This window comes from Dama dama, chromosome 18, assembly GCF_033118175.1.
Source record: "Dama dama isolate Ldn47 chromosome 18, ASM3311817v1, whole genome shotgun sequence".
Lineage (NCBI taxonomy): Eukaryota > Metazoa > Chordata > Mammalia > Artiodactyla > Cervidae > Dama > Dama dama.
In genome coordinates this window covers 81,486,977-81,508,573 of record NC_083698.1, presented here as the reverse complement: position 1 = coordinate 81,508,573, position 21,597 = coordinate 81,486,977, and the positions used below count along the sequence as shown (strand labels likewise).

The 21,597-nt window shown below is 39.6% G+C and overlaps 1 protein-coding gene across 1 annotated transcript in view; it reads right to left on the bottom strand.

Moving 5' to 3' along the window:
* Positions 1 to 12,260, bottom strand: part of CPED1 (cadherin like and PC-esterase domain containing 1) — a 304,150-nt gene extending 291,890 nt beyond the window's left edge. The window contains exon 1 of the mRNA XM_061165684.1: positions 11,141 to 12,260. Coding sequence (XP_061021667.1) covers positions 11,141 to 11,386 — 246 coding nt within the window. The 5' untranslated portion in view covers positions 11,387 to 12,260. The remainder of the gene's footprint in view (positions 1 to 11,140) is intronic.
* Positions 12,261 to 21,597: the final 9,337 nt, after the last annotated feature.

The window sequence follows — 21,597 nt, the reverse complement described above, 5'->3', positions numbered from 1 at the left end:
CACTTGGTTCTTTTGCTCAGGGTTTTGCTAAGAATTGTGCTTAAGATCATGTGCACATCACTGGATGATAAGACATCCTCCCATTTATGTCACAGAAAAGGGCTTCCTTTTAAAGTGTTATTTTATAGTGAATGCAGGAGACAATTCTAGCTTCTTGAGGTTTATATTTCTGACAGGATATATATTTATCCGACAGGATATATAGACAAATACATTGTCTCTGCTCTACAGCAAACAAGTATGTTTAAAGCAGACATAGTATTATGTTAACCACTGTTTCTTTAAAAGAAATCAGCTGACCTCCTTTTCCTCTGTATCTACGTTTCCTTGAAAAAGAAAATTAACTGTTTCAAATCTATCTGCTCTTAAAATAGCTTATGCAGCATTAAAATACATGAGAAATAGGTTTAGCATATGTGTAGGAAGCATCAGATATGTTATTGTCATTATTTACTCAGAAAAAAACAATAATAAAGGAAAGAGTGAGGAAAAAAGCCCATTTGAAATCTCCTCTGACCTCTGGGTGTGGCCAGCAGGGAAGGTTTACTGCTTAATATGAAAGTCAACTTTCTGGCTGATACTTTCAAAGGTCAGGCAAGTCCTGCAGTGCTACAGAAAAGTTAATTTCCTGTTCCATTTTGCCTGAAGCATCTGTGCAGTTTGGCTAAATTAATGCTAGATTTTCCACCAGGCAAGAACCAGACTTAGGGCTGAAACTGTTGGAATACCGGTATACTTCCTATTGCTTGTTTAAGAAACAGTGAAACTCAACTGTGCTTAGTTGCTCAATCCAACTCTTTGTGACCCCATGGACTGCAGCCCACCAGGCTCCTCTGTCCATGGGGATTCTCCAGGCAAGAATACTGGAGTGGGTTGCCATGACTTCCTCCAGGGGATCTTCCCAATCCATGCATCCAACCCAGGTCTTCCCCACTGCAGGCAAATTCTTTACTGTCTGAGCCGCCAATTATGACAGTGCAATTCTAGACTTCTAGGGGCATTCTGAAACATAACTGTATAACCTGACATTTGTAGAGCACACAATACTTATAACTTTTTAATGAAAAAAGGACTATTCCTGGTATTCACGGTTATGTTGCATATACGTGCATTCTTTTCCCTCGAGACACGCCAAATGCAATGAAAATATTTTCATGACGTTATACTTTGAGATGTGTTAAATTAATTGAACAATGAGACCAAGAGACGGAGGTGGCTCTAATGCCGTGGTGGTCTATATTAGCAGATCAAAGTGGAGGTTTTCAAACTGACACTTAAGGACAACCAGTCACAAGCAGCAAAGATGGTTTCAAGCTACAGCCAATCAACAATGTCTTTGCTCTGCTTCTCCATTTTCTCCTTAGTAGTTTCTCCCTGGACTTTTGCCCTCCAAGTGCTCCTAACCACTTCTGGTTTGGCACTGCCCAGTTGGAATCAAGTTTTGCTCAGACTCTTAAATTTTTCAGTATGCTTCAGTTTGCATGCATGCCTGCTCAATCATTTCAGTCCTGTCTGACTCTTTGCGACACCCTGGGCTACGTAGCCTGCTAGGCTCCTCTGTCCATGGGATTCTCCAGGCAAGAATACTGGAGTGGGTTGCCAGGCCCGCCTCCAGGGGATCTTCCTGACCCAGGGATCGAGCTGGAGTCTCCATCTTCTGCACTGCAGGCAGATTCTTTACCGCTGAGCCCCATGCTTCAGTTTATTGTTTAACAAATATGATAATGTTTATTCCCCTGCCTTTTATAATCTCAATGTTTTCCAAAGCATTCTGCCTAATTTGATCAGGTAACATCTGTGTAACAGGCATTTCCATCTGCAAGCCAGAGTCCAGGAAAATGAAACCCCCAAAAGTCAGTTATCCAAGGTCACTTAACTTTTCAGCATAGGTACTATAGGTCCCTGGGCTTTCCTGGTGGCTCAGTGGTAAAGAATCTGCCTGTCAGTGCAGGAGACCCCGCTTCAAACTCTGGGTTGGAAGATCCTCTGTAGGAAGAAATGGCAGCCCACTTGAGTCTTCTTGTCTGGGAAATCCCATGCACAGAGGCACCTGGCGGCCTACAGTCTATGAGGTCGCAGAGTCATAAGTTAGCCACTGAGGATGCTCACACTGGGGTCCCATCTCTGGATGTCCTCTTTCTCCTGGAGACGGTGGGGGGAGCAGGGAGGGGTATAGCACGATCTGCCTCAGATACATGGACCTTTAACAGTTGTTCAGGAGGTTTCCAGAAATCTGCACTACCAGCCCCAAACCATCGACTTTTTCTTATGTCAAAACACACAAGAAACACCAGGATCCTGGAGTAACATCACTATTCAAATAAATTCTCCTTTCTTCCCCTAGATTGTCATCAGGCTTTTTCCCCTGCCTGACTCTCCCAGCCTGAAGTGGCCACTCTTCCCCAGATCCCTGTCTTAGTCATGGTCATAATACACTTGGGCAGCAGATAATAGTTTCTTTTTGTCAAGATCAGGTGTGAAGTATGTTCTAAGAAATTGGTTATTAAAAGAATTAAAATGTCAAAATTTATAAATAATTCACACTTTGTAAACCAGAGGACACGAGCTGCATTCCCACTGTTTGCAAGCAAACACTTTCTTGAGTGGGAGAAGAAGGCAGTATTGTGCAGAGCCCTGGAAAACCAGTGGAATGTGTCTGCATCTGACGCACCAAGAGTGTCAAAACAGAAAAGTGACGGATGGTTAGCATACGACATGTTGCTTTAAACATTTGCCTAAGCAGATAAAATGGAGAAAGAACATAGGGTGAGGATCAAAAATATGTACTATATATATGAAACAAATAAATTTAAAGTGCTTATTTTTGAGGTCAGAGCTTAAACATAGCTTCTTATAGGGAGCAGGAAGAACATCAATGTTTAACAAATGCCAACTCTGATCGGCCACCATGCTTGCTGTTTTCAAACACGTATTTTCACCAGTGAGGTTTAGTTAGCCTCATTTTTCCAATGACAAAATTGAGAGTTTAGAAATCTAGGTAAAATGTGTCTGTGTGTGATAGCTAGTAAATGATACAGCTGGAATTTGAACCAATGTGGAGGAAAGTCCATGCTTGTTCCAGAACATCCTGATGCTCTAATAGACTGCTTAGTCAACATACTAAACAGGTATGGGGTTAGGAGCCTTGCTGAGGACCGTCAGACCTGTTCTCCCCAGGAATATTCAGAGTCTCCAAGTCTCCCCCTTAGAGAGTTCTTCTGACTGGGCTGCAGTATAAACAGACTGGTGGGGGGTTTCTATTCAGAGTCCTCAAGTAAGGATTAACAAAATCAAATGTAGTTTTATTTCAGAACACATTGATAGGGCCCATTCTGTATCCTCAAGTCTATGTGCTCTTTTAGTTATTACTTTGGTTCATCTCTTAAGTACCCATAGCCTCTGTTAGTGAATTAAATTGAAAGTTCAACAATTTTTTTTCATTAATATCCTTACCTATAATGAAATCTCAATGGATCTTTTATCATTATGTTTCTTTTTTAACCCTGTGCCAGATAACCAGGATGTTTTGTTTTGCTGTTGAACGCATCTCTGTAAAGTACAAAAGTTGACAGAGGATTTTTACCTTGCAGATTTCCAACTTTGGTATAGTTTCTGTTACAGAACATAATTTCTATTTTAGAACATGAGCTAATCCTTTTAGTGAGAATGGCTCCCTAGAAAAAAATATCCAAAGGAAACCAAAGGGAAAAATAAAACCAAACCATTCCTTTCACCCCAAAGGCCACAGATTCAAAGTTGATCATATGAAGCACTTTTCATAATGTCAGTGTATCCCAGAGGTTTCCATTTCAGAGGGTTTAAGCTTATGTGAGTTTCCAATTCCATTAGAACAAGAAATAGAATTGCTTACAGGGAGAAAGAGGTAGATGCTATTGCTGCTATTGGGAAAAAACAAGAGAGAATGACACCTATAAACTGAGTAATTCCTTGATTCAAAGGAAATTTAACAAACTTGCTTAAATATAAGCTTCATTAAGACCTCAATAAAGTTTATCTAACATAAGCAAAATTCACAATTGTATAAAATCCTCTCAGCATGAATAATTTTTCAAATTTCATTGTAAAAATTTGACATAACTCTAATCAACTATCTCAGAGAAATCCATAAGCATTAAATGCTCATCACTAGCCCAACCAATTCTAGGAAAATTACATACCTGCTAGTATGCTGACAACATCTCCTGAGAGCCTCCAATACACAGACCTCTCTATTTAGATGCTGTCAGCACGATTTTAGAATATTTACATCCAAGTCTATTTAAAATAAAAAAACATGAAAAAGAAAAAGCTCAATTTTGGGAAAAATCAATCTGTTAAAAAATGGAAATTGCTTGAGACAAAGAGAGGTGAAATGATGGTGACAGAGAAGAGACGAGGGTTGGGTATTAGTTAGCAAACATACAGGTTGCAAACATTTCTTTTTTTAACTTCTGATAGATAGTTTTGATGCTTTTGAACCGTGGTACTGGAGAAGACTCTTGGGAGTCGCTTGAACTGCAAGATCAAACCAGTCAATCCTAAAGGAAATCAGTCCTGAATATTCACTGGAAGGACTGATGCTGAAGCTGAAACTCCAATCCTTTGGCTACCTGATGCAAAGAACTGACTCATTGGAAAGACCCCAATGCTGGGAAAGATTGAAGGCAGGAGGAGAAGGGGACAACAGAGGATGAGATGGTTGGATGGCATCACTGATGCGATGGACATGAGTTTGCGCAAGCTCCGGGAGTTGGTAATGGACAGAGAAGCCTGGCATGCTGCAAGACATGGGATCGCAGAGTCGGACATGACTGAGTGACTGAACTGACTGACTGACCGATTGAGATACTCGAGGATGTTTATTTACAAGAGAAGAATCCCAAAGAGACAAATGAGCTGAAAAGAACAAGAGAGACGGGTGAAACTGATGAAGCAAATTTGATTAGCAAAATGGCAAGATCATTACACCAGGTGAAAGTGCAAGAAATGGTACAGAAAGGACTTCAAGAGATACTGGTACAGGAAAAAGATGGAGTGGAGGACCTGAGGTTCAGCGAAGGAAAAAAGAAAGAGGAGGAGGTCCTCTCATTTCCCGGCCTCTGCTTTAATGAGGACTGTCTCTGACCTTCCAACTCATGATTCATCTATTTATTCATTCATTGACTACATATTTATTCAGTGCTCATTACATGTCAGATACTGTTTTGGCACCCAGGATGTAGCAATAAACCAGTCAAATAAAGTCCTTGTTCTTAAGGCACTTATATTCTATGGAGGGAGACAGACAGTAAACAAACATATATTTAGTCAGGGTCAAAATATTAACTGCTTTCCCCTACTCTACACCCAACTCATCTCTCCATATCCTCAGCTCTAACATGTGGTTAATGCTAGCCTCGTAAACTTAAAAAAAAAAAAATTCAGCTCAAACGGTAGACCTTGCTTAGAGATAAGCAGGCCTGACTCTGAGTGACATATCAGCCTCCCTAGGTTTCCTGTTGATTCTAAAGGCTCATTTTACTGTGAAAAGGCAATAGCTGAGAGGCTGGAGAACAGGGAGAGAAACTCAACAAGGCTTTCCTCTCAGACTCTCCTCACCCAAGTACTCATGGTCATTACAGCAATAACTCTGCTCACCTACTTTGGGAAGGCCAAAGGTGAGGGTCTATAGAAACTACACAGATGGGTAAATCCTTAAGAGGATTCAATAATAATTATTCTGACAGTTAACACTAACTGAGTACTTCCTACTTGCCAGATACCTCAAGCGCTTCACATGTTTGCTCTCATTTAAGCCTCATGTTAGCCTTGTAAGATGGGTGATAATATATACATTTTCAGGGTAGGAAACAAAATACTGAAGAGGTCAAGAAATGTTCCCAAGGGAGCAAAGTAATCTGTGCTACTGATTCACCTTGAGAGCTCATGGTCTGAAACCTCTACCTCCCCCATTTTATTAGTTTCTCAGGACTGCCTTTTCAAAGTACTATACACTGAGTGGCTTAAAGCGAAAGAACAGTATTGTCTCACAATTCTTGAGGCTAGAAATCAGAAACCTAGGTGTTAGCAGCACCATGCCCCACCCCCTTGAAACCTGCAGAGGAATCCTTTCTGGCCTCTTCCAAGCATCTGGTAGTTTGTTGGCAATCTTTGGGATGCCTTGGCTTGCAACTGCATGACTCTCATCTCTGAGGCAGCGTCCCAGTTGGTCTGCCTGCCTTCAGTTCAGTCCCTCCAGTCCATTCTGCAGTGTGCATTCTGGAGTAATCTCTCTAAACATAAATCTAATCATGCCACATTTTGCTTTTCATTCTTTGGGGGTTCCCTGTTACCTCCCGGAGAGAATCTGGCTTCCATATCATACTCTCATTTCCAACATCTAGACATCTAGACCCTGCTGAACTCTCTACCTCATCAATTTGCCTTCTTGCTCTGCTTCCCTTAACACATTACACACACACACAGAGGCTAATTTCTTCTTTGCACATGCAGTACTTTCTCTTTTCTTTCTCTACCCTTTATAGTTCCCTCTCATCTTTCAAAATATTGTCTTGAAGTTATGGGTTTCCTGACATTCTATTTATTTACTTGTCTGTCTCACAGTGCCTTTTATTGGGTTGGCCAAAAAGTTCATTTGGGCTTTTCCATTACATCTTATGGGAAGACCCAAATGAACTTATTGATCAACCCAATATTTCTGTATCAGCAGTACCTGGCACAGTGTCTGGCACATATAAACTGCTCGACATATATTTACTAAATGAATGAATAAGTGAATGAACAAACGAAAGGGATGAGAAGGAGAAAAGATAAAGAAAAAGAGAAAGGTTTCTTTCCCCCCAGTGGGAGAGGAGAATTCTTAGTGAAATCGTTACAAACATCTCATTTAAAGAAAGAGATGTCATTTCCCAAGAATGGGTACATATTTAGAAATTCTGTGTAGATTTCAAAAAGCAAAATTAGCACAAATATCAGATCAGACACTAGATCACCCTGCCTCATGTATCCTTCCAGTGGCCATTTCGCATGCCATTGTTATGATCATAAAGCTGTGGGACACTTCACCACTGTGGCCATCACAGACCTGGAAACTTCTATGCACAGTACAGACTGAAAGGGAGGGGACCACTCCAGTTTTTCCCTGGTGGCACTGCACCCACTGAAGCCCTGACCACCGCCCCCCACAACCCATGGCCATCTAGGAAGTCAAGGCAACACTACTTAGAAGTCGCATGGGACCAATTCTAACATATGAAAGACAGAAGAAAGAAAACTAGAGAGACAGATAAATTGCTTGTCCTTCCTGCCCTTTTTCCCCAGTGCCTGTTCTGGGATGTAATAGTTTAAAATGGCCTCTCTGGAAATCTCCCAATAATTTACCCATTTGTGTTTGCTCTCCTTCTTCCTTTATTTCCCCTTCTCTTGTGTCCCTGGGATTGTACCAAGCGATAAAATGCTAGCATCTAAGTGTTTGCCATGGGCTCCGTTTCTGGGGTATACAAGAAATTTTTAGAAATTTTCAGATGTTAAATATATTATGTATTATGAAGAACGCAAGCAGATTAAACAAAAAAAGTATTTATAGTGAAAACATTCATTTACACTGGTTTATGGTTGGACACTGGAACAGTAGTTGTAGGGAACAGTCGCCACAGAAAGAATAAAGAAGAAATGGAGAATGAAGAGTCAAGCAACAGAGAAAGAGTCAGTCTCCTTGTGTAGCATCAACAAGAGATAATAAGAAACACATGGCCATGGTGAATACAAATATATTCCCCAAAGAGCTAAGTTTCCATTAAAGGAGCAGATACCAAGGAGATTTTCTTCCATTGTGTCTGTTTATAACTTAATGTGCTCCCTATGTTATGAGATATTGAAGTATTAGATTCTAGGAAAATAAACAAATCCATTGAGTGACCTATTTTAGTGAAGATAACTGAAACTGTCTTCAGTTTATACATTACACTGAAACAATTTTAAGAAATAGCACAAGCAATGAATGTTGAGAGAAAACCCAGAAGAAGTAATACAAGTACATCTGCTTAGCAAGGCTCTTTGGAAGCTTAAATGGAAAAAAGAATTAAAATTTGGCCAGAAGAGCATTTCCTCACTATGGAAAGTTGGCATATTCTATATACCATGATCTCAATCTGTACTGAAAACAGTTTTAGACACTGAACCAGATCCCAGTTAGAAAGGTGTAAAGAGCACAGTCACTCACCTTTAAATATTTGCTACTACAGAACCTTCTATTACTTGGCAGATAAAGCACAAAAGTTTCTCTCTGAGAAACAACTACACCAAATCGACTTGGAAATACTTATTGCCTATTCATGAAAGTATGAAAACTATGATTCGAGAAGTACTCTGTGAGTATACTTTGGTTTTAGACTGTTTATGCCTGCAGACACTACAGCATTCATTGAAACACTTTTTGCAAATGTTCTCAAGTGGATTCTTTCAGATTTTTTTTTTTCCCTTTTTCAGATTTATAAACTCAGACCCAACTTACACTTCCTGAAGGGGCAGTTTAAATGCACTTTAAAGTTTAAATGTACTGCTTCTTAAGCATTTCTTAATTCCCAGTATTTCTTTAGGTCTGAACATCTGAAGAGGATCGTAGTTTCTCCCACATAGACAACCACACATGCATATACACACAATTCTTTGCATAAAATGCTTGGGTTTGGCAGACATCTTATACTTCCAAATACTTTCTGCAATCTGTGAACCTTAGGTCAAAACCAGATGTTTTAGGTAACTTTAATAATCACCTAAAGATGGATGGAGTCAAGTAAAGGAAAGCCCTAGTAACATGAATATTTTGGTTTGACAATAAAATAACAAACCTCAAAATTTATAGCTAGAAACAATGCTTCTTTTAACAATGCCTAAAAAGCTATATTTTAGGTCTTGGGGGAAAATTTAGGTAGCATTTCATCAGCTATCTTTTTAATGAGTTTCTTAAGTAGCTTTTTTGAGAAGGATCTATGTATAGACTCCAAAGACATTTCTTTCTTCATTTTAGCTATCTGATAGAATATTTAATCTTCAAAAAGGGATTATTATTTGATTCTTTTCTGGAATACACATTGCAAGGAGAACTCATTTATATTCAACTAACCTCCATATGATACTTTCTGGCTCTAAACCAATGGCTGGCCCAAGTAAAGTTGAAAATAGAGGTACACAGCAAATGTTTGGAAATTCAGTTTTCATATCTATTGAGCTTCTGAACTGTAACTGTGATTTCAGAATCATGCTTACAGTTAAAATATTTAAGACTGTGGAAAAAAAAGCATCATGTGTTAGGCATTTTTAGTGAAGAACATTCTAGACTGAATGTTTTACACCAGCAGCCAATAAGTTTCAGATGGTTTATAAGTGGCAGAAGGTCCAAAGCTAAAATGGAATTTTCTGTGACAGCTTACAAATAACAGTTAACATATGCCTAAGTTACAGGCAACAGCAGGAGTCCATTGTAAAGTCAAGTAGTGAGTAAGGAAGGCTGTAAGTTAATGAATAAAAAACTTTTTGTCCAAATTCTTAGCCAAAAATTTAAGTACTTAAAGAGCAAAACCATCTCAAGTATTTTTAAAGAAATTACACTCATTGGAAACAAACAAGAAGTGACTTTCAAAGTCAAAGTTTATACCCATCATGAATTTGATGTGTTATGTTAATGATGATATAAATTAATAAAAAACACAAATTCTTCAATTACTTTAGAGAATTTAATACTGGATTCACACTTGCCATTGAAGTTTCATCTAGATGTGTTCCTAGTTTTATTATTTGCTTTTTTGGTCATATATCTTGGTCAAGATATTTCTTGACGTTGCTGATAAAATAAAGTCACTCAAAAGTTTTCAAATTTTCTTTGTTCAAATCTGATATTATCTTGTGTTTCACTTAGTTCTTTCAATTGTGATTTCACAAATTGTTATTAGAGCTTTGAATTTACTTTTATTTAGAGAATCAGTTCTGCAATAGGGACTAGATGAATGTACATGTCATAATACTTGCCTAAACTGCCTTGAGTGTCATCATACCTACATTACCAATCTTAAAGGGCTATACATCTGAAATATGTGAAAGTTTTTTTTAAATTTTTTGTCAACAATATTTTCTCTTTTTAATTTTCAAAATTCTTTTTAATGTGAAAGTTTTTAAATCAAGATGGTATGCTGTTAGCAATGATGGTAGCAGTAAGTTGATATTTGACAAGATATTCTGCTCCAAACAATAACCATGATCATAGAATCTACCTAACTCTACAAATGTAAGCTAGCTCTTACAGATTCCTAAATTATCTTGCTACACTGCCTGCTGTAGCATAGAAATCAGTGATTTTGTTATCATGAATATTTGTGCCTGTGTTTTTCTGTTTTAGGCAGGTTTGTTTTAAAGGTCTTCATTTCACTAACAGGCACAAACAGAGTGGTATATTAAAAGAAAAACTCTGTGTATTTCCTTGTGCCTTGTATTTTATCCAACACTTGACAAGTAAGATTAGTAAAGTTAATTAGGATAGTATAAATATAAAATAATCTGTATTTTCCTAATTCTATAAGCAATAAAATGCACTGTGTCAATTCTTTTGAAGAAACCTATTAGACTATTTTTAAATGCTTCAGAAATAAATATATTGCTATAGAAATGTGCTCAGCAATGATTAATAGACATAACCAATTAGAAAACGTAATTTTGGAGTAACTTGGAGTCTAGAATGGTCCGGCCATTCATACAGACTGCCTTGAGAAAAGAGACAGTCAATATTTGCCAAGTTTTATGAATCTTTGATTTATGTTCCCGAACTGTAAATCTTCAGATCTCTTAGAACCCCAATTTTTAGAAAGAATTCCCATCACTCCCATCCCCTCCAAACGGTCTATTTCATTTGGCTGAAAAGAAGTGAAATTCTGAGAGAGAAAATAACGACCAGGACTCTCCGGAAGTAAAAATAAGAAGTTGAGGCTAGCATGCTTTTCACTGTCATAAGGTCACTCTCTGGGCTGTGTATACTCTGGATCCTTTTCAGACTTCATGGGAGTTAATTTTAGTCTTACAGAAGGGACAGAGAGAAGCAGACTGCTATCTTCGCTGAAAATGTCAAGGTTAAGCCTGTGTCCAGCCTTACCTTTCCGATTTCCTGTCCATTGTCAGAGAGAAGGAAGCACTGCTTGTCCGGGAAGAATCCTTTGGTGCATCTGCTTGCTTGGGTTTTGGTGGGTGTGTTTGGGGTAGCCCTGGGGCCAGCAGCTGCAAGTTTCTTTGTCCCCCGGAGTGTCAGAGTCTGGTAGGAGAGACAGATTGCCACCACCAGGCCCACCAAGAAGGGCCGGGGGCAAAACCACCGACGACAGAACACTGGACGACAGACCATGACCAGTTTAGCTTCACTTGGCCCCTGTCCACGTTGCCGGAAAAGTCACAGCAGCTATTTTTTGTCAGCATGAAAAAGACCAAACTGTCTTCTTTTTCCACAACTTTAAATCACATCAAGACAGCTCCATCTCCACTTAAAAAACTTTCCGAAGCGTCCTGCCAGAGAATCATAGATCCCCAAAGTCTGAGGCGGTTAGTAAGAGCCGTTCCATGGAGGACAGTAAAAAGTGGCCGGCCTTGGTTTAAAAAAAAAAAAAATCAAAATAATAATAATAGTTGTAACTAATAACCTGAGCGTACCCCAGGCTGCCAAACTGTTGCTTCTGGTAATGTCTTATTTTTCACAACATCCTTAAGCTCACAGTAAAAGCTTCACAGAAAAGAGAAACAACACCAAAGTAAATCTGGAGGCTAAAAACAGCCCTGGAGAACGCAATAGGTTTAAACCAAAGTGCCTGTTGCACAGCTGGACGCAGGCCAACTCGCCTTAACAGTTCCTCATTTTTCCTCCGGTTTTAAAGCAGTCCTGCTTTCAGTCTTTCATGTTTCGTAACTGTTTCCCTTCATTCCGTTTTAAATTGCCACTTTCCTCTAAGCCTTCACGGCTTTTATCAGAAAAAGGGAATACACGGTCTGAATGGACATGGTTATCATCCGCAGGATTTGGCTTGTATTTGTTTCATTCCGTTTCAAGTTCAAAGTTCTCTATACTTACTCAGTTTTCATCCTTTTAGTCAGAAAAAAAAAAAAAAAAAAAAAAGTTTCCATGATCTCCTAATGGATGGCTGATCAAAACCACTCGGAAGGAAACACCCAGTTGTATGATTCCAATTCATCTCCCACCCACGGACACACGCGCGCGCAGACACACAGACCCGCACGCGCGCGCCGGCCGCGCTCGAGGCTGGGAGCCTGGAGCCGGGGGAGCCGGGAGCCCGGCCCGCGGGGAGCCAGCCCCGGCGGGCGAGAAGGCGGGGCCAAGGCCGGGCTCCGCGGGCCCGGGCGGGGGTGGGTGGCTTGGGGGGCGCCCGGAGCGCGGTTTGAGCCCCGCATCTGAGACTCCTGGCTTCCCCAGACTGGAAGCAACATTGCTCATTTCCCCTGAACTGTGGCTGATCACCCAGAGCTGCAGAATTTTAAATCTATATTTGATGTCTGTCCCCTTATGTAATTTCTTTTCCCTAATCCAGCGCTGGAAAAACAAATAGCCCTTCATCAACTGATGACAAAGGTCGAGGGGAAGAGTAAAGCAGACTTGGTGTGTGAGTTGAGAGGATCTTCACTTGAGGGAATTGCGGTCACTGCTATGGGGATAAGAGGGTCACGGGTACTGTCTGGACCTCAGCACGTGAAAGTCTGTTTTATGCACCGATTCCACTGGACATGATCTCTGATCTTTTTTCTGCTCTGAACCCGACTCCTATCACATCATTACCCCTCTCCTGGACTAAACTGCATCTTTAATTGCCTGACACTGGGTCCCGCCAAGGCCTGGATTGTAGCTGACCTTGGTAACTTTTGCGGCTAGAAGTCAGCTCAGTCTAATGCTATACAGAGTGCCACAAGGAACCCTTAGCAGGGCAAGTCTGCAGACTCCATCCACTTGTGCAGAGTCAGCTGAGGGCTTGCCACGGAGAAAGCAAACTGGCCAGTGCCTGTTGCTCACCTCTCTGGATACCCCGGACTGGCTTAGGCTCCTAACAGACATTCTTCCACGGCTCCTCTAAATAGGTTTTTGTGACCTGTTTCTGACCCAAACTTGGTCCTGGGAGCTGAGGTTCTCCTGTGAGGCCACACCCCTTAAGAGATCCCATCCCTTAGGCACGCTCCTGTCACTTACATTTTGTGAGACGGAGCGCCCCCTACGGGTGCCTCGCTATTATAGATTCAGAGATTAGGGCGTCTCCTCTTACTAGCTTGTTACTGCTGCTACTGCTAAGTCACTTCAGTCGTGTCCGACTCTGTGCGACCCCATCCCTGGGATTCTCCAGGCAAGAATACTGGAGTGGGTTGCCATTTTCTTCTCCAATGCATAAAAGTGAAAAGTGAAAGTGAAGACGCTCAATCATGTCTGACTCTTCGCGACCCCATGGACTGCAGCCTAACAGGCTCCTCCGTCCATGGGATTTTCCAGACAAGAGTACTGGAGTGGGGTGCCATTGCGAGACCACCAATACTTGAACACCTTAAAGCTTCAGAGAATAAGTATTCACACTAAGGCTAGATTTACCTCGAACCCTTGCATATATCCCCTCCAGTGTGTTTAATATTGCTTGATTTATAGATTCAGAGTCCTCAATCCCATGACAAATGAAGGCACAGAGGAAAATGAAGTGGCATTCGACTTTTAGAAGCCAAGAGAGTATGAAAAGGAAATATCTAAACAGTGGTGTTGGAAGATACACTTTTGGTACATGCAATGTAATTTGAGAGACAGTAGGAGTTATGAGATCTCTAAATTGGAATTGTCCTTGTGTTGATGTGATCCAAGGTGAGACCAAGTTCTTCACTAGATGAAAAGGAATGGGCATGTATTTCTATCAAGGCAAAAAGTCTGAAGACTGAGTATGATGAACCTGAAGTGTTATTTTGGGGCATCATTAAATTGTTGAGTACAGGCTATGAGAGAAAGCATAACCAGATGCTAAAATCATATTGTCTTTGAGCTGGGAGAAGTTAAAGACAACAGCATAGTTAATTTTACAGCTAAACTTCAAATAACAGGAATCAAAAATAAGACGGCAAATTAGTGTTTTAGAAATGATACCAGCAGATTGAAAAACCCAATTTTCCGTTTTAACCACTGAGTCTGAGGGAGAGAGAGAAGACAGTAAATAAGAGTATATGCACAAGTGAGAAAAGGGATAGTTAAGAGTGGGATGGTAGGAAGAAGAGGTGGGAAAAGTGACACAAATGGACTAGGGAGTCCATTGACAACATTTGAGGTAGCCCCAGTCTGGGTAGAATCATGGCACTGCCTCTTATCACTGGTTTTAAACAAGTGTTTTGTGAAATGAAGATAATACTAGTGCCTCCTTTGAAGTGTTGTTGGAGCGACTAGATGACAGAATGTGTAAGTGTTCTGTACACATGTGTTGGAAGAATGCATGCTGATTACATATCTGTTTTGTCTTTGATCCTGGGGCTGAGCTCAGGATCTGTTTTGGTGGCAGATACATGAACAGATAATTATCAAATAATGGGCCTCTTGGAGAAGCCTCCAAAGCAAACACGGGCACTTGGCTTTAGTCCTCTTTCCTTTATTCTGTGAAGTGGGGTTGGGTGGTCGATGATGGTTTGGGAAAATCAGAGCAAGAGTGGGATGGGAGTGAGTAGAATGTGGAGGCTACAGGTGGGAAGTATTGATGCCCTAGTTGCGATGGAAGGTGAAGTAGCATGTGTTAGAGTTTGGAAGCATCAGAACAGGGAACAGTGAAGACAGTCAATTGAGAGCAGCAGTTAGGGTAATACACAGAAGCCATAGATGAACCCGTGGATTCTGGCAGTGTTTCAGACTGAATGTTTTTGTGCATACAACTTCATAAAGTACCTCTTCTCCTAAATCATTTCAGTATTCAAGGGTCTGTATTTATGCAGCATTAACCTGGGCCAATAGAGTGGCAGGTCTTTTAGAATTCTATAAATTCAAGGTTGGACAAGCAGTCTTCCTCTTTAAAATTCTCCAACACAAAAGATACTCTTCTATCAAACATATGTTTCATTTTGGTTTGGGTATGAAATGGAAGTGAAGCAGGGGGGGGGGTTGAATTTAATAGCTATTGTTTGAAAAAGTTACTTTAAAAATTGCTTTATTTTGTAAACTAGATAAATAAAGCTATCTCTAATAGAGAAGGTTCCAGTATCTGATCAGGAACTTTGGGAAAGTCATTTCTCTCTCTGAGTGTCAACTTAGTCATAAAATATGGACTTCAGTGATTGCCAAGCTCAAAGGTCACCTGAGGCTCCAAAGTTGTGCTCATAGGGATATATTTTTGACATGGATTTCCTCTCTGTCGTATCCTGATAAGAAGAGGAAATCTTCAGATTCTGGGCCCTCTTGGTTTCCTGCAAGGCTTTCTCATTCAAGAAGGCTCCTGACTACTATGATGTAAAATCCAGCTACACATACTAGTGGTGATGCTGTGAATTAAGTTCTAGGGGTGCTCCCAGTCACGCCTGGATACTCACTTTCCAGTACCTCCACCCTAGAGGATTTGTCTGACCTCTTCCTAGCTCCCACCACTTCTCTTCTAATACTGACTATGGAACTTGCCCCAAAGCTCCAAATGTCACAGGATGCTTTTAAATCATGAACTACATACTTAATCTTTACATCATTCCAGGTGATGTGGAAAACAGAAAACATATGACAAATACCATAAATGACTAAAATATAATAAACACAATGGCAAATTGGTTGGGATAGGGTAACTTCTGTGAAAAGTAACCATGAAATCTCAGTGGCTTGATATAATAGAAGCTTGTTTTGCACTCATATCATTTTCCAGTGTTTGTCAGTTTCTATTAAGACATTTTATACCAAAGGTCCTTCCACCCAGTGACTTTCCATATTCTAGAATCTTGAATACCCACTGAGATCCTCTGAATCATACTAGCAGATGAAAAATGATAAAGGCATGGAGAATTATGTGACAGGTCTTTTGGGACCAAGCTTCAAATTGGCATATATCCTTTGGCCCACATTCTGTTGCTCCGAGCCCCCTCATATGGACGCATCTAACTGAATATGAGGTGGAATATGAGAAAAAGGAAAAGAGGCTGGTGCACGTATAACAATCCCAGTCACAACTAAGGTGGAGATAAGTCAAGTGCCGTGAAGAATCATAATCAGGAGTTCACCTCTTTTTTTTAAATTAATTATTTTTTATCGAAGGATAATTGCTTTACAGGAGTTCACCTCTTTTGAGAGGTGATAAGGAAAGCTTCAGGAAAATGGCAGTTTCTCAACTGGACCTTGAAAAGTCACAAATACTTCAACTGCTGAAGGTTTTAGGCCTTAGTGGGAGGCCACTAAAGATAAAGGGTTTCCCAGGTGGCACTAGTGGTAAAGACCCCGCCTGCCAATGCAGGAGACACAAGAGACATGGGTTCGATCCCTGGGTTGGGCAGATCCCCTGGAGGAGGGCATGGCACCCCACTCCAGGATGCTTGTCTGGAGACACCCATGGACAGAGGAGCCTGGTGGGCTAAAGCCCATTGGGTTGCGAAGAGTCAGACAAGACTGAAGCGACTAAGCACGCATACACACACTAAGGATAAAACTGGAGAGTTTGGTTCTGATCAAAGACGGCTATAATTTCTAAGTTAAAGGGTTTATTTAGCCATCTGTGGACAGGAATTCAGAAAGCTCCTTCTCCAAATGATTCGTTAATGAAGATATTATGGCAGCTGTAGGACTAGGAAGACGGTTATTTATGATTACCTGAATATACTGTTATATTACCACTATCTTTAGTTGTAAACTCACAAAGCAAAATATTTTTTGTTTTCTAGGAAGAATAAGGACAATAACAGGCTTTCCTGGTAGCTGGGATAGTTAAGAACCTGCCTGCAATGTGGGGGACCTGGGTTCAATCCCTAGGTTAGGAAGATCCCCTGGAGGAGGGCATGGGAGCCCACTCCAGCATTCTTGCCTGGAGAATCCCTATAGAGTAGCTTGGTGGGCTACAGTCCATGGGGACAATAACATGGGTCAAGTTTATGGGGTTAGTCTCAGAGGTGCAAAATATGTGCAAGATTGAACAGAAAAGTCTATGTGCAATGTCATATTCTTGCCTTAGTGTCCTCACTGTCCTTGTGGAGGAAAATGCTGCTCTGGTTTAAGGTATGTGCACAGACATCTGATCATGTGTTATCTCACAGAGCCACATAGACACAGAGCACTAATTTATATCAGGTTTAGGATCATGTGTCCTTTCACCTGTCTTTAGAACTTTACATCTACCACTCACAAGAATGAAAAACCAAAAGTTCAGTCTGCAATTAGGCTGAGGTCTGGTTCTTGATATGCTGGAGGAATATGAACAGAAATCCTAAAACAGACTTGCAATTTTTCTGCAATTTCTAAGGCAGTCAACATTTAAAATTTTTTTGTTGTTCCGTAGCTAAGTAGTGTCCAACTCTTTGCAACCCCATGGACTGCAGCACTCCAGGCTCCTCTGTCCTTCACTGTCTCCCCATTTGCTCAAACTCATGTCCATTGAGTTGATGATACCATCCAACCATCTTATCCTGTCTCCCCCTTCTCCTCCTGCCCTCAATCTTTCTCAGCATCAGGTCTTTTCCTTTTAACTCAGTTCCACTGCCTCTCTCCTAATCATTATGTAAAGTCACTTTTTGTACAAATCTATGGATTTCAGCTTAAGACCACTGAAACTTCATGGGGCTTTTTGTGCATTAAAAATTAAAAAAAAAAAAGTTCTCTCTTCCTTTGTAGTGGTTCTAAAACCACTCTAGGCTGCTGAATGGTGAGCTGAGGGTTTGCAGATATCCGGGAATTGCATTAAAGGGTAGAAGAGTCTTCCCTCAGGCACAGCATTTGTTCAGTTTACACATGGAAATAAAATACTAGAGTGAAAATCTTCATTTTCCTACTGTCTTTTCCTTGTTTCATGTTTGTTTGAACAGACACATTCTATAGTCTCTAAATTCCTAGATGAACAAACAGTCCAGATAGACTTCATCCTACAGAGTAAGTGCTTATCATTTTAAACTGTCCACTGGACCAGTGTTTCTGAGCATATAAATCTCCTGGAGATTCCATATGACCACACTTGGGGGTGCCCTTTTGAAATGGGATGTACTCTCACCAGCTCTCTGTAGTTATTGACCTGTCACTCTATTTTTCACAAGTTTCTGTCACCATAGGCATTTTGAATTTGCTTGCACCAGTACCAAGATGACTTTTTTTTTTTATCATATTCTGTTCTGTCTTAGGCTACTAGTGTACTTCTATCTCTTTACAGTAGAAACTGCTAACTAAAACTATTTTACTCACTTTCCTATTGTTGTAGCATCTATCAGCATCTTTTTTGTGATTAATTTAAAAATTCCCATTTGATAAGGTCTATACATCATAAATTCACATATTTTTCCATATTATTGCCATTTTCCCACAAGACATATTTCACATCTTGGTAACATGTAAGCCAGTGGGGGTAATTTTGTCCCCCAAGGGGCATTTGGCATTGTCTAGAGACTCTTCTGGTGGTCACAACTTGTGGACCCCGGGGAGATGCTACTGACGTCCCCTATGTAGGTGCTAGGCATGTGCTAAACACCCCACAGTGCACACAAGAGCACACCACAACAAAGAATTATCTGGTAAAAGGTCAATAGTGCTGAGATTGGGAAACTAAAATTTACCAAAGGGAGGGTTTGTTGCACAGTTTTTCCATGTGGCTGCCAAAACTGGTCTGTTACCTCATTTAGAATAGTGAGTCCCTGAGCGGCTTGTGGCAATCACACAATTAGCTCCACTGGGATTTTAAGCATTTCTTGAACGTGCAACTATTTTGCTCCTCCAAACAAATGCAATTTGGGCACATCATTTCCTTTTAGCCTTCCAAGTTTGATTTTAAGATTCACATCCTCTACATAGGTGGAATGGTAACTATTTAAACCAATGAATTATATCTCTCCAATGTTTTACTCTCCTTTGCATATAAACTTACATCTTGGCATACAGCCAGAATTCCTAAGCTTTTATCAATTAATACATAAAACATGAACAAATTCCATTTGTTATATCATACAATCAAATTACATTAATTAGAAATTTCACTCCTCTTTTCTGCTGATTTACAGCATAATATTCCTTGGAAACCATGATAAATTATCTCAAGATAACCACATAACTGGCTTGTTTTCTTTTTAAAAATGTAACCACAATTCAATCATCCATTTTTATTTTCAGAAAATGAAAAGTATTGAAAATTTTCCAGCACTAAGTTTGTTCCCTGAAAGACTGATGCGTGTAACAGGGGATGGGAGGGGATAGGTTTGGTCTTATTACTCCCAACAAAGGCTGGCATTCATTTAGCCAATCTAAGTGACTAAGAAGGAAATGTTCTTTGACAGAGTATGGTTCTTTGGTTACATGCATACCACACAAAGTCAAAAGATTACATCTATATTTAAATCATATTTTCTCTTATATATAAGCTTATTTTTTTTGTTGTTTTCAACACATAAGGGGATTCTTTTTCAAACACTTACAAATGACAACCATTGGAAAAGTGAAAAAATCTTTTGGTATACTTGGAAGCCCATGAAAAAATTATCTTTATAATCAATGCCTCCAACTATTCAAGAAAATAATTATTTATCATATTAAAGATAAATATACGAAGTCATCAAGGATACAAGTAAAAAATCGATAAATTCTAGTGGAACATACTAGGGAGGTCACATTAAAAGCTTCTATTAGGCTAGTTATAAGATTAGCAAAACCATTCCAATGAACTGACTCATATTTACATTCAGGGTTATTTAGAAATATTTCTGCCTGCTCCCTTGTATTCCATTTGACCTAGATAGCTTGTTAAAGTTACCTAAAACCAATTATAGTTGTTCTTATTTTAACATATTAGCATGGGAGGTCCCTCTACTAGAGTAGGTTTAACGGTGCAAAAATAATTAAAATACGGTCACTTTTTTCCTACAAGCAATATTAAACTTATGAATGCTTTAAAATAGTTCATCATTAAAGACTAGCAAGTATACACCTTCCTGTGAAAAATTACTCGGAGTCATTAACAGGCCAGTAGAAGTGAGGAATAAGAATAAGCTACACATACACTATACCTATTCCTCAAGCTCATTTCCCACATTGGCTTTTGAATTTATAATGAGCAGCAGAAAAATCACTATATAATGACTATATATTTTTTTTGGTCGCACCGGGTGGCATGATGGCTTTTAGTTCCCCGACCAGGGATGGAACCCAGGCCCTCTGCATTGGGAGCCCAGGATCTTAACCACTGGACCACCTCAAAGTCTCATAATGTTCTCCTTACAGTCTCCTTTGCCAGGAGTGATAAAAGTAAAAGGCTCTGAAAAATTTATTAGATTATTAAATTTCTTTCAAATAAACATTTTAATATGTCTAGACTTCTAATAATGTGCAACCAAAGTTATTTATTAAGTTAAAATACTGACTTATAAGGTATACATGATTGACTACTTTAAAATGGAAATGGCCAGGAGAGGGTATCTCTCTTGTATCAAACTTCAATTAAACATAAAACAATTCTGAAGTCATTTCATCTTTAAATCACTTTAAACTTTTTCTCTGTAGCCAAATCAAAACATGAAATATTAAGATCCTGGGTCAGAAATTACAATCTGTTTTAATAATTTAGATTTTACCATCTAAATAGGGAAATCTAAAAATCTTGATGAGCAATTCTGATTTGTAGCTTCAAAAATTGGGAGAAAAGATTCACCTTAAATTTAGAATTTTACAGCCATTTGCAAGACTTGGTCTTAATTTTGTCATCTCTAGCTTATAATTTCAGTAAGAAAAGTACCATGATTTAAACTTAAATAATCAGAAAGCATTCAACTGACAACACGTAAATGCTATCACTACTCCCACTGACAAACAATTGCAGGGCACAGTGATTAGACTCGCTCAGCTTTCTAGGTTCCTCCTCTGACAGCACATTTCCCTATACCACATCTACTCATTTCAGATGACTTTTAAATTCCCAGAATGTACATGACTCTAAAACCATTTCACCTGCCTGGAAAACCATCTGTTTTTAGGCATCATTTATTTAAATAATAGCTCTTAAGTTAAATTTCTCCGTGTTCCTAGAACAATGAGTATGTCCAATGATAGCACTTACCAAAATACAGCAATTACTTATTAACATGTCCACCCTTCCCACTTCTTCTACCCACCCACACGCACACACACACACACCCCTCACACACAAAAATATCTTCATCTGTGTAATCTCTACATCTAAATGTTTAACGTTTGATTATAAAAATGAACATTTTTGAGGATATTCTTTTTTCTCCTAAAACCCTTCTGTTGAAAGATTTTTGTTTTAATGTGAAAGTTGAAGGCAAACACTGCAACGTCTACACATTCAAAGAGAATCTTACCCCTTATGGTATATTAGACATTTGTTTTTCTAAGTCTAAAATAATTCATTACGTCAAGAAGACTACTGCTGA